At 37.3% G+C, this 14,019-nt stretch overlaps 1 protein-coding gene across 13 annotated transcripts in view; it reads right to left on the bottom strand.

The window, feature by feature from the left end:
* MCTP1 (multiple C2 and transmembrane domain containing 1) overlaps window positions 1-14,019 on the bottom strand; it is a 360,390-nt gene that overhangs the window by 185,632 nt on the left and 160,739 nt on the right. For all 13 annotated transcript variants that reach the window (XR_004349160.1, XM_032626358.1, XM_032626364.1 and 10 more), the window contains 2 exons: window positions 10,154-10,340; window positions 5,262-5,355 (listed from right to left, as the gene is read on the bottom strand). Coding sequence is in view for 12 of the 13 variants with exons in the window: in XM_032626358.1 (XP_032482249.1) it covers window positions 5,262-5,355; window positions 10,154-10,340 (281 nt within the window). In the remaining variant the exon portion in view is untranslated. The remainder of the gene's footprint in view (window positions 1-5,261; window positions 5,356-10,153; window positions 10,341-14,019) is intronic.

Below are 14,019 nucleotides of genomic sequence, written 5' to 3'. Positions count from 1 at the left end.
TTCATTTTCTTTCTCTGAATAGACCTATAATATTCAGAGAAAATATCAAGAATAATAAATCCAAATCTCTGTATAAAATATACCTTCATGACACACTCAAGCTGGAAATCACAGGAACCAATAAAAATGCAGGCAGCCTACTGATAATGAGGTCAGAAATACAAATAAATTTACTTTTAATGAAGACTGGAGGCACAGTAATCAAAGTGTTAAAATTCATTTCATGCATATCTCATTTGCTTCCTAGCTGATATTTACCACACAATCTGTGAGAAAGTAGAGACCTAAGATGCTCCAGATAAATGGCTCAATTAATTGTACAGAGGTAGACTTCTTTGAGCTGAGCCGGAGCTGTGAGCTCTTTATTAAAAGCACTATTCTGTAGCCCATAACCTTGTTCCTTGACTCCTCTCTGGTTTCCAATTTAAACAAGTCCCCGTGCGGCCTGCTCTAAAGGGCTTTGTCTCCCTGTCATTGTTAAGAGAGCTGAGGCATCCTGGAAGTGTGAAATCAGACCTCATGAGTTGAACGGTTCCCCAGGGAACGCTGGACTGCACAGAAGGTCAAAGTCATGGGCCGGACCATCTGAAAGTGTCTGATCGCCGGTCTGTGACACAGCAAGTTGGGGTGGGGTGTGGAGGCTAGACTGAAGAGGACTGAAATTGAACACATCTTAATTAAAGCCCACAGACAGCAAAACAAAATGTTTTCTAGGCAGCCTGTCAAATGGGGCTTAAATTTAGCTCTGCTAATGAATCTGAGCTGCTAACTGTTATTTCTTAAGATAATAAGACTCTCTCGGAAGCTGATAAAAAAACCGTAGCATGTCTTTTTCTGCTGTTTTGTTACTGAAATATTTTCCAACAATGAAGACAGTTTTCCTAAAGAAAAACATGGGAAAAGTCTATGCAAAAAAAGGGGTAGTCAACAGCTCTCTTAAAAACTAGTAGATTTCCAGACTGTGGAGCTGGTGAGTTACAAATCTTTATGTGTAGTGTTGTTCTAGAAAAAGATATGCTCATTTAATGGGACTATTTCAATGACAGCTTATGTTAACTGTAAAATTCTCTCCTCGTCCTTTTTTTTCTCTCTCTCCCTCTATTGTTTCCTAAAAGAGATGGTGCATTAATTTGAGAGATCAATTCACCTGGAGTGAAGAAGTTTTATATTAGTGTACCTTTTAATAGAGTGAAAAGGTAGGGCATCTTTTGAAAGGGTTTCACAGTTTCCCATATCAGTGTTTCTGAAACTGAGTGGCTGGTAATCCCTGGGGAGGCTGTGACCTCTTCCTCAGGAGCTCAAAAAAAAAACCCAGGGGAAAATGAAGGGGAGGGGCTGAGGAGAAGAACCTTTTTCTTTTTCTTCTCTAAGAACTTGAAAGAACCAATAGGCCAGGTCTAAATACGCTGCAAAGAAAGCCTCACTCAATACAGAAGACTTTAAATGTTCGGCTGAAAGCAAAAATTAGGCCCCGTCCAAGGAAGAATAATTAGAAACTAGAAAAGACAAATTCCAACATACATGAACTGTTTCCCATCACCACCACCACCAAAAAAAAAAAAAAAAAAAAAAAAGTCCACCATTGGTCTCTCTCTCCTCACAATCTGTCCAGTTTCAGGGAGCACTTGATTTAGTGGTAGAATCTTCCCCCCAGTGAACACAGGGCCAGACGACCTGCAGGTTTTGCTTTGATGATCCAGAGAGACATTAACCTTTTCACTGGTTACGTGAAAGGTAAGTAAGTTGTACCGTGCAGTATTTTTCAGTTAATCAAACTTTTTCCCTCACGAAGAATTTAGCTGACCAACTTTGAAAACCGGAGTGCCACTTTCTCAGGCTGTGAAAGGCTGCCCACAATTTGACTGAAATTTCAATCCACTCTTGTGCCTCGCTCAATGCATGTGTATGTGTGGGAGTTGTAAATTGAGGCCTTAACCACCAGAGTTAATCTCTTTTTAAAATCTGTATTAACCTTAATGATTTGAAGTGCACTGTCCAACACTGGGCTATTGAGATGGAAGAAAAAACTACCCTCGACTATCAACAGTTTATTAGGGGCTTAACTGAAGTGACCTACTGTAGTAGACTTCAGCTGAACAAGGCTATAGGCTTTTTGTGGAAAGGGAAAGAATTGAGGGTTTCATTAAAAAGTAATTTGTGCTTTATACTCACTCATTCAAAGAGAGTCTCAATTGCTCTTTATTCACACAGAGTTAATACAGTATCACAATGTTTCTCAATGAATGTGTTGTAACAAAAGAAAAATTTTACATTTTGAAAGGAAAAAACTCTTTGTAACTGCAGTAAGATTGATGGCTACTTAAAAGATTATAGAATCTCTTTTTTCTTGTGCTCATGCTAAATGATAGAATATTGTTACTTAAAATTTTTTGCTTAAACTATGGAAGTTTAACTTTATGTTTTAATCATTAAAAATATTTTAAATATGGGGTAAAGTTGGGCAAATATGAGTTTGTGTTGTTGGACTTGTCTGGGAAAGTGTTCAGAAACCTACTAGGTATCTTATAGCTATAGCCTCATTTATATCAGGTCAAAAAATATTCTTTGCTATCAGTGATTTAAAATATCCCCTCTCCATCCACAACAATCCTAAATGGATGCCTATTTGAGCATCTGAAGATGCACCATTGACTCTACTCCCTTCCCTCAAATTGTTGCTGAATATCTTATAGAGCCTGACTATGATTATCCACTGAGATATAAAACATATTTTTAAAGTTCTTCTTTGAGCAAGTAGGAGATAAAGTATGCAAATAGCTTATTTGTGATAAGCTCAAATTTCATGATACCCAAATTTCATGATAAAGACCAGGAAGGATCAGTATACATATAAATATTTATCCTTTTCAGAAGTAAAGACTTTTTTAAAAACTTGGTAGACTATTCAGACATTTCTGTCTTAAAAACATGGTCCTCGGTTTCTGCCACCATCACAAATGTCATAAAGACCACAAAAGGTCCAAGAGTGAGCAAGGTCAAAGACCGAATTATCCTCTTGCCCCTGAATAGTTTAACATCTCTCTTATTCAATTCAGAGCACATTAGATTATAAGGTCAGTGAGGAATGAGGAATCATTATGTCCCTAAAACTAGAAGGAAAAAATGGAGAATCTGTTATTTAGTATTCCCCAAATTAAAGTTCATTTTATCAGATCAAAATTATGTCTCACTGAATCCCTAGGGAAAAGGTGATTCTTAGTCACATTAATTTACCTAGAACCATTACAAAAGAAATATATTTTTTCCAGCTTCAAGAGAACATGTACTTTAACTTGCTTAGTGGCATATAAGCCAACTGGCTTAATGTAGTTTGCATATTCATGAAGTTTCAAAAGCAATGACAGCTTCTCTCCAAGACAGACACACATATAATTGCATTTAACTTGTGTTAATGGGCAAGTATATAAACTTCTGAAGTAAAGGGGACTTGAATTTTTCTATAAGAAATTATTGTGCCCACTATAAATACCCAGTGATAGTTCTGAACACTTAGGTGTTAGGTGCCCTCTGAGATACTTTTTATTTTAGGATTTTCTCCCTATCTTCAGATGTTTTTAGCCCAACACTGGGTGCTCCCCTACCCCGCAGAAAATCCTGAAGAAAAGTGAAGATATTTCCCATGATGGTGAACATCTTGGCCATGAATTCCTGAATCTACCTGCTGCTGGGAATCAAAGGCTGGCCAGAACCTCTGTAGTGTAAAAGCAGCCCTGAGTTCCTGTTCTGGTCTTTAAGTTAATGTCCAAAGTGAACAACAACAAAAAAGCAGTTAGTCAACCATTCACTGTTGACTGTTGGTTCTAATAATGAAAGCAGCATAATAATTTAGAAATAATTGCATCCAGATTAATTTGATTTTAACCACACCAGAAATAAAATACAAAGTGAATAAACTTAGCATTCACTAATTGTTTAGTACAAGGAGCCAAGTCAGTATATTTGCAAAAAGATTACAAACGATCCTCTCTCCCACTATTTTCAGGTATGCCTATTTTGAAATAATATCTGACAGTTGTTATTATCTTCTTGGTTACAAATGAGTTGATAAAATCCTCTTTAAAGAAACTGTAAACTCTCAACATTTTTACTTTTATCATACAGTAAATAGTCACTCAATACTATGCAAACATTAAAAAATTTTAAATATTGCCATTTTTGAACAGACATCTGCTATTTTAGTTTTAAGGCATGTGATCTATTAATTAGGTTTTGATTCTGTTCCATGAATTAAGGGCAGCAGTGATCATGTAATGGGTTTGCAAGCCCTTATATGGCAGGAAAAATACATTTCTCCCCTTCAAATAAGTTAGCTACCCTTTAAGGGTCAACTTGCTGGCCATTCACAGTGGTAAGCATATTTCCACAAATAATAAGTGGATACTTTCTTTCAGGGGCAGGGAAATCTGCACAAAATTGGTCAAATCAGTCCTATTTATTATCCACCTTGAGATGGACAATTTAAGGAATTGTATAAATACCCCCCGAAGCCTATGAAATTAAAGAATAAGTGAATGCTCACATAGTTGCAAATTCCAAACAATAATTTAATGCTGGTAATTGATGAAATAATCAATTAATCAACATGTCACAGAAACAGCAATATCCAAATCGGGAAGCTTTAAGACATCATACTGAGTCTGGCACTTTTACAGGCCTGCTTCTTGGTTAAAAAAAAATTTAGAACAATGTAGATGCTGAGTTTAGATCCAGAATGATCTCTGGGATGTGCTAGGGAATTTGGACAGCTAAGGAATTGTATCAGCAACCCAAATACCAACAGTTCATACCAAGGAATTGAGTATTATGCATCTAAACTTTTCAGTGAACTATGCAACAGATTTCATGCACCTTTGAATTATTAGTGTTGATGCTACAATATCATCTGAGGGAAGCCGATACTGTCTAAGAGAAAAAGATACAGCATTACTACCCCAAAATGCCAAAATGATGAAACCTGGAAGAAATGTAACCACTACGCTGACTAAACGTTGGAGAAGGCAACAATTCAAAAGTTGTTTCCCTTTTTATTGTTTACTTGTTAACATGTTACCCTTCTTTTAAAAAGCAGAGACAGTATAAAAATCAGGTGGATAGCAAATCTTTGTAAGATCAACAAACTTTGTATTATTTACTCTGATGATCGAGTCAGGTGAAATGAAAAGTTCAGTCATCAAATGGTGTACACCTTGCATGCTGCTTTATATAGGCTCTTACAAAGGGAAAACTGCATCAGCTCTTACCTGTGACATCAGCGGCCATTAACCCTTCTGCTCTGATCACTTTCACCTGGAGGAATCCCACATCTTTCAGGTTGTGAAATATCCGCAATGGGCTCTGAAAGAACCCAACATCAGTATTAGAAAAGAAAGGTCATAAAGGGTCTCAGAGTGCGCTGAGGAAACATCGTTACAGTTGATCTCAGGATGCTGCTTAAGTTATCAAAGGGATATTTGTGTTTCTTCAGTACAGATGACCTTTCCACTATCAAGAATGCATACACACACACACACACACACGCACACACACATTTATGTAGATAATTGTTGCTATATAAGTAGATTTTTTGAAAGAGTAAAAATACCACAACATTTCTCCCCCGTAAGTAATTAGCAGTGGATGATGAACAATAAATTATAAAATACGACATGTCTGCATTCTTCCATCAGTCTCCTTTACCAAAGCGCTCCAAGAAATCTTTTATCTGTAGGCATGATCATTTGTAGACTATTGATTCTTAATACTGAATCTTAAGTTGTTAGTTAAGTAACACACTTCAGACTTTGGGAATAAGAAAGACGACATTAAATTAATTATTTTTCTACTCTTTTCTTCTTGGGCAGCTTTGCAAATGGTAGGTGCTAGATAAGGGTTAAATTATTTAAGACTATTTTCTAATATTTGATTCAAAAGACGTATTTCTACCACACACCTTTTAGGTGTTTTTAAAATTTATTTGTTTTATTTTTGCCTTCGAAAATAAATCAAGTTGATTAAAAAATAAATTCAAAAGGGATGAGTAATTTTTCTTAAATCTGTAATTTTGTTTTTCATTGTAGTAGGTATAGAAGTATACAAATTTTGATAGAAGAATCAGATCCAAATGCTGAAACCTATTTAATTTCATAAATTAATAATGGTAGCATTTGAATAAGCGTATACCAGAAGGAATTAAAAGAGGGATAGCAATAATTCAGAACTCTAATTAACAGACACAAATAGAGAGTAAAATCAACCTATAGAACATGATATGCGTTTGTTTATTTATGCTTCATTGCATCTTTCTCGTGACAAGATCAGCACTTTTATTCAGTAAATCAAAGATGCTTCTTTATCATAATCGTTAAAACCGGGAGCATAACATAGTTTTACCTAATAACGTTATCTATTAAAATGTTACTACGGAACATTCCCATCTTTGCATTGAGAATGTGAGAAGACTGACAAGCACAAGCTTACCGCGATATTAACTTTATCAACCCCATGTGACTAGTCATTGTTTACACTGATGCTCTGACCTTGGCACACTGAGAGGAGGAAACGCAGATAGACGTGTAATCTCAGAGCCTAACTTCTAAAAAGGAGTGTTTAGCACAAGGATTAGCTCTTAATCTTTTATTGTTTTTAAACAGTTGTTTATCACCCAAACTGTGTTGAAACTGCCGACAGGGTTCAATAAAAATGCACTTCTCTCTCCATTTACATTCCTGTAAATTAAGGGTTTAGAAGTGGAAACTTTAGACTGCAGTATTATAATTCAGAGATTTGTAAGCATGTTGTCTTCCTAAGGTCGTAATGATCAGGTGTGGGAAGCTGCTTCTTATCTCAGAGCTGACTGAGTGTTACAGACCAGGTAAGTCTCCTAATCTAACGATGGAGAAGAGTTTTAGCAAAAGGTTCCTGTCCTTTAATTTTTAGGAGCAATTTAAACTAAGTTTCACTGTGACTAAAACAAATATCTTCAGTCAGAGAATCGTTTTCATACTGGTAACCTCATTGCAGAGTCACACTGCTTCTGGTGCTTCAGCTCCGAAGTTCTGCTTTCCATGTGGAGGGGTAATTATTATTTGAAGGTTTCATTTCCTCGAGTCAGCTGACGCTCAGTAATTTATTGCAAACTTCAACTGCTCAGGCCAGTAACACATGGATTATAATAAGAACATCAAAAAACAAAAAAGCAAAAAATGTAAATATATCAGTTTAAAAATATAACTTTAAGGAATGCTTCATCAAGAGGTATTCCTGCCTTGTTATTTATGGTTATTTTAGAAGGCCTCAAAATCTGGATGGCTTCTGAAGCCAGAAATTTCCATAGCAGAGGAATCTATGATTTGCTGTGCATCCTTTCAGCCCTCAATAGATGGGAAAAGATTGAAAGGCTCTGGAGAGGAGTCCTCTTTATTTTTTTTAATGAAAGGCTGTATAATATATTTTCTCTATGGCTGCAGCAGCTGTCAGGGAGAGCATCTCAGTTCAGCTCTATTACGGGAGAGGCAATACCCCGTCCTATGGCATCGAGATGCTCTGAGGGGCCAGAGCTGATTGACAGCTTGTCACCGTGACGTCTTATTCCATCTCTGTTATGGAGAAAATTAATGTCACACCACCAGCCTTATGACTCGCTGTCATCTTAGAACCGCTCACCTTTTATCAATGCTCTAAATAACATTTCAAGCCTATCGTCTCACGGTGGACAATCCGGTCAAGGGACATTAAATCAGATGACTGTGAAATGTCATAATAAAAATGGAATGCTAACAACTTCTTCTCTAAACTAGCTCCTCTGGTTTTTAAACTGTGACAAGGGGGAGCAAGGGTTCAGCATCCCCATTCTGAAAAGGTCATACAATCGCTCTTGGTCTACTACCCATTACTACCTGCCCCCTGTTGACCTTCCCTGCTTCCCCACCACCCGCCCCGCAAAAAGAAGAAAAAAAAAAGAAAAATGGCATTAGCCATCTTTTCAGAATGGGGTGATCAAATAATGGCACACACAGTAACGTCTGTTTAATTTGTGGGGCTTCAATGCTTTGCCATGAACAGCTGAATGACAGCAACGGAGAACCTTTTCAGGGCTGTTTCTTATGAGAGTGGGGCAATCCACTTACTCTCCTCACCAGAGCCAGAGTGAAATCAAATTCTTAGGTTGAACCTAAACTTAACAAAAATAAATACACAAGTTCTCCCAGGAAAACATATGTATAAGTCTCCAAATAAATTCTTTTATATTGTATGTTTCTCCAAAACAAGTGATATTTCAAACATCGTACAGTATTCATTCATTTTATAATCTATAGAATAAAAAGGAGACACTGAAACCCTAAATCATAGATCTTTGTCCTTGCGCTGCTACAAGTAATCATAAAACGTGCTATACTGCATACGCTAGCTTCTTAGCAAATATGATTCTAAAGGGAGATACAGGCCTATGCTTGAAATTCAGGGCTTAAAAAAAAGTATATTTAAACTTGGTTCACTTTTTAGTATATTGAGCAGAATATAATCTGAGAATTAGCCGGGACATCCACATAATATTTTACATTTTACTGAAATAATAACTAATATTTGAAAGTAGGTATAGAAACAAATACTCAAATTCTAAATGGAAATGGCTGATTTAAGGAATCCCTTACAGCAAAAAGAAAAAAAAATAATAGTAATTGGATCATGTCTAATTACCTAGCCCGTAGTATCATTCTAATATATGGGATAGTATCAAATATTAATCCATCAAATACAATATTATAATACCTAGAATCATTTTTATATTAATATATGAATTAATTGCTTTAAAATTGTTTTAATTCATGAGTCTCACTTCTGTGAACAGGAGAATATGTCTTGGTGGGTACCAAAATGTGAAATAATTTTCACAACTGCAATTATATATTAGAAGAGGCCACACAATACCTTTGGCTCTTAGGTGGTTTAAAAATATATACTATTTAGCCTTGCTAAGTCACCTCTATTAAACTGTTTATGATAACACCATTGGTGGATGAGTTGTACAAGCATTAGCAGACAGCTGATTCAGTGGAGATAGCCAGAATAAATTTGCTGAAGCACACAGCCTGCTAATCTGTTTGAAGAATATTGTAGAGCATTAGTACCAGCACTTCATGTTATCTGCACAGCCTGATAAGGTACATCTTTATTAAATTCAGTTATTGGAAGGATGTCAGTCAGCAAATAGGAATATTTTAAAATCTAAAAAAAAAAAAAAGAAAATTAAGTGGTTCTTTGTTAGTCAGAGCTTGGTTTCATGACTGAGTGTCTAGAGGAGCCTTCTAAACACCTGGCAGCATTGTACAATACAAGCTTTGTAATTTTAAGTGCAAAAGCTTTTCTTTTTTCTTCCAGCTTCACGGGTACCGAGACATTCACTTTCTCCAGGCTTCACTAAGAGAGAACAACGGAGTAAGAGCTCCCCTCTCTGTTGATTCAAGAAAACTACATGGTGAGAAATGCAGACCGTGAGGATGCTGGGAAATAGGTAGATTTGGTTGTGAATGTTTGGGTTTGATAAAATTTGAGAAGGGTACTTATTTTAGTGACTCAGTATGCCACCCTATCACTCTACATCTGATCGAAAGGTAAGAAAGCTTCCTTTTCATTATATTTCATATTCGATTTTTAAAAATTAAAGGAATGAAGTGAGGCTTTTCTAAGCAGTTGAAAGGAAAAATTATTTCTGTGAATATCCTCCAGTAACCAACCTACTAATTAAAAAGTAGGTGCAGTTAACTCCATTTCAAATTTGTAAAGACAAGGAAATCTTAATTCCAACGACAAATAATCAATGAACTCATTTTAAAGTATTATATAAACTCAACTTTCCATTACAGGAAGTTTCCCTGCATGATAATTTCGTGGTGTGATAAAATTACTGAGGAGAATCTCAGAATCTAGAACTTGCTCCGGAAGAGAGTCGAGAGAAGACCAGGTGTCTAGATATCCATGGGTACCCCAAGTGCTTCTGCAAAGATATGCACGGTATTTGCATCTGCCTAGCCTTCTGCTTCTGCTGATTCATCTGTCAGACAGCTTTGCAGATGTACTTCTATCACTCCACGTAAACTATTTACAACCTCTTCTAGTCACCCATGACCCTGAAGGAGGAGGCTTACATACGTACATATCTCTTTAATATTTCCTCGCGTTCTTTCGGGTCCTCCAGGGAGTTGATGGAGAGGTCAGAGATGCTGACTGTGGCCGAAGCTGTCAGGGTGACCAGCAACACCAGGTGCCCCTCCCCTTCCTCCAGCTGCAACTCTAGCTTGTGTGTCTGTTCCCTACTGAGAGCCGACAGGTCGATCTGGCACCTAAAAAGAAATGTTTTGAATTAGCAAAAGGCTTTTTTTTTTTTTTTTTTTGCCACATCAAATAGTGGAGGTGCAGGCTGCTCAGAGCTATGTGAAAAATCAATCAATGGAAATACCATTTGGACCACTGGAAGCATATGTATTTCATGTCAGCTGACTTCACAAAATTCAGACTCTGATTATTTCAGTATCTAATTGCTTATTTCTTGTAAGATGCAAAAAATGTGCTTTTCTGATTTGATTATTACCCACTATCACCATATTTATAAATCAGTAGGGGCTTTCAGTCCCTAGATGGCCCAGATCACTGGGGCTTTGCTTACAGAGAGACTAACATGAGCTGTCTAAAGAGGCAAACTACCAAGAGTGAATTTTTATGTCACTCTAAAACAATAGGTGTTTTGCCCTCGTTCTGAAATGTTATTAAGCAGAGAATAGACCATTTACTATGATGATGTCATATGTTTTACATTTTTAAAACCATGCCAATGTATTCACAGAACACTGCATAAATCTAAGTTAACAAACAAACAAATCCTCTGAAAACATTATAGCTGAAGTGTTACGTAGGAGAGTTGCCTGAAGAGAGACTTTGTAATAGTATGGCAACCCATGCTCGATATATCACCTCCTCAGAGCTGAACACTTTGCAGACTCTTTTCATAAAAATGTCAATTGATTTGGAAGAGAAAGATACTGTGGTGACCAAAACCACAAGGGCAATAAACAGAGAGAAAGGGGGCAGACATGAATAAAAGACATTTGAAACAGGAAATAGCCAATTATAAGAGTAGATGTGGTATCGTCATAAACAAGGGGTGGTCAGATATTAGGGACAGATTAAATTTTTGCCCCTTCTTATTCTTCACTCTATTTATTGTTTATTATTTTTCTTTTAAGTTAAACATCTGTGAATAGGGCCTCAAAGCTTATGGTTGAGTTCAAACATCTTTAGTGAGAGTGATTTTAGAAACTGAATCAAAGTTTGACAGTTATGTTTTATTTTTGCCTATCAAAAATGACATGAAAGATAGCCAGACTAGGAACGATTGGGAGAAAGAGGAATATAGATGCAAGAAATGAAGAAGAATAGAAACGTCCTGGTCAGTGATAGAAAATCTGCATGCACTAAATGCTAACCATCGAGACAGCAGGAAATTAGGGTCTGTACCGAGTCAGGAAAACATCTTCCTAAAGTTAGGATGTATATCAAGTAACCTCACTGTTTCTGCAAACACAATAGCCATTTCAAAATACTCTCATGCTGTCCCCTTAGATTCTAAATGATGAAAAAACATATCAAATGCCTTATTTAATATTCAAATTTTAATTGGAATTAGTTCTTAATAATACCTGGAACAAATTTAGGGTTAAAAAATGCAATGGTGGGCTTCCCTGGTGGCGCAGTGGTTGAGAGTCTGCCTGCCGATGCAGGGGACGCGGGTTTGTGTCCCGGTCTGGGAAGATCCCACATGCCGCAGAGCGGCTGGGCCCGTGAGCCATGGCCGCTGAGCCTGCGTGTCCGGAGCCTGTGCTCCACAACGGGAGAGGCCACAACAGTGAGAGGCCCGCGTATCGCAAAAAAAAAAAAAAAAAAAAAAAAATGCAATGGTGAAGAACAGCTAATCAAATGCATTCTCTAATAAAAAGGAGAAACATGACTATGATTTTCTACAGATCTTTCCAGCATCTGGCACAGTGCCTAACCTATAATTTGTTGAATGTGAATGAATCTTTGGACTAGATTGAGAGTATAACACTGGAGAATTGAACAGGGATGACAGTTCAGATAGTACTTTTGGTTAGTTAACTTGGGACCAAGAAAGGTATTTCACTCGCTCTCATCATGCATTTCCAGTTCTGCTCATGCCCTATTCCTATGTATGATACTGCATCACTCTTAAAACACATTGAAACCTTCAGGAGGATTTCCTTTTATGCCTATTACCATTAAGTGCTGGTCATTTAGGTGTTGGCCTTCCTCCTCTTTTATATATATTAGAGTCATTGCACTTAATTCTTTAGAGTTGGGGAAGGTGTTCTAAAGATGCAGTCCAGGAACTGCAAACTGGCCACTCTCAGATCAAAGCTGGTCCATAGATCTGTTGTTTTTATTGTGCTAAAAACGTTTTGAATTTAAATAACTTTAAAGAGAGAGCAAATGTCCTCTGAGTTATTGTCCCCAATACTGTCTAACTTACAGCTGGACTATTTCACTTAATTCTGTACCCAGTGCCAATAGGCATAAGGATTTGTGATCCTCAAAGTCTCCTTAATTTACCAATGAGGAAACTGAGGGCCAGAGAAGTCACATGAATCAATGGAGATAACACAGTTAGTTATTAGCAGAGCCAGACCTGAACCTAGCACTCTGGAATCTAAGATCTAGGCTTTTTCCTTAACCAGTCTGTCATTGCTGTAATTGTGCATCCTGGAGGAATGTGCTATGTGAGGCAGCTCTTAAAACGGGGTGATATCCAGACTTGTTTTTTTGTTTGTTTGTTTGTTTTGTTTTTGCGGTACGCGGGCCTCTCACTGCTGTGGCCTCTCCTGCTGTAGAGCACAGGCTCCGGACGCCCAGGCTCAGCGGCCACAGCTCACGGGCCCAGCTGCTCCGCGGCACGTGGGATCCTCCCGGACTGGGGCACAAACCCGCGTCCCCTGTATCGACAGGCGGACTCCCAACCACTGCGCCACCTGGGAAGCCCCTCCAGACTTGTTTTGAACAGGACACATTAACTCCGGTTTCAAGTACAGAAGCGTGTTATTTTTATGCTTTAAAAATATGTATGAACTAGGAAGAATGCTGTAAGTAATTGCTCTTAGAAGACGATAAACTAAGAAAAAATTACAAATTGAATTTTAAAAGCTATGGAACTAATAAAATTTAAATTACTATTGTACATCTATAGGAAGGATTATACCTTTCTGCTGCAACTAAATTTTCAATATTGGGTACACTCGTAGAAACAGTCCCAGGTTCTGTCCTATATTTAATGGTTCAGAATTTTGACTATAATCATTCTAATATAGAAAATGCCTATGTATACAAATATTTTGAAAAGAGAGCATTAATGAATTCAAGATGCTTTTTGCTAGTTGAGGTTACTCAGATCTCCTATTCATCTAAAAAACTCTGCTGAGGAGTAATCCTCAGATGCCATTTAAAGCAAAATGTCACCTGATAACCAAGCAAAATTGTCCTATTAACTTCAGGATAAAGTCAGCATTACAGCATCGCTGATATCTGCATTAAATGGGTATCGAATCAGATTATTGCTGGAATTTGGTGGAGAAAAAGCTTTTGCTATTCCTTTGTTGTTATTGAATATATATGAACAAAGATGGAACTCCTGCAACATACTGTATTGCAAAGTGAATTCAGGACTAATTACTAGGGGCCAGTGCTATGGCTTGAATGTTTGTGTGCTCTCCAAAATTCATATGTTGAAACCTAGTGCCCAATGTGATGATATTAAGAAGTGGGGTGGTTGGGAAGTGATTAGGTCATGAGAGTGGAGCCCTCATGAATGGGATTAGTGCCCTTATAAAAAAAGGCACAAGAGAGATCCCTCACCCCTTCTGTCATGTGAGGACACAGAAGAAAACAGCAGTTTATGAAGCATGAAACCAGACACCAAATCTGCTTTTGTCTTGATCTTGGACTTCTCAACCCCCA

This window comes from Phocoena sinus, chromosome 3 (genome assembly GCF_008692025.1).
Source record: "Phocoena sinus isolate mPhoSin1 chromosome 3, mPhoSin1.pri, whole genome shotgun sequence".
Lineage (NCBI taxonomy): Eukaryota > Metazoa > Chordata > Mammalia > Artiodactyla > Phocoenidae > Phocoena > Phocoena sinus.
This window is presented reverse-complemented; position numbering and strand designations above follow the sequence as displayed.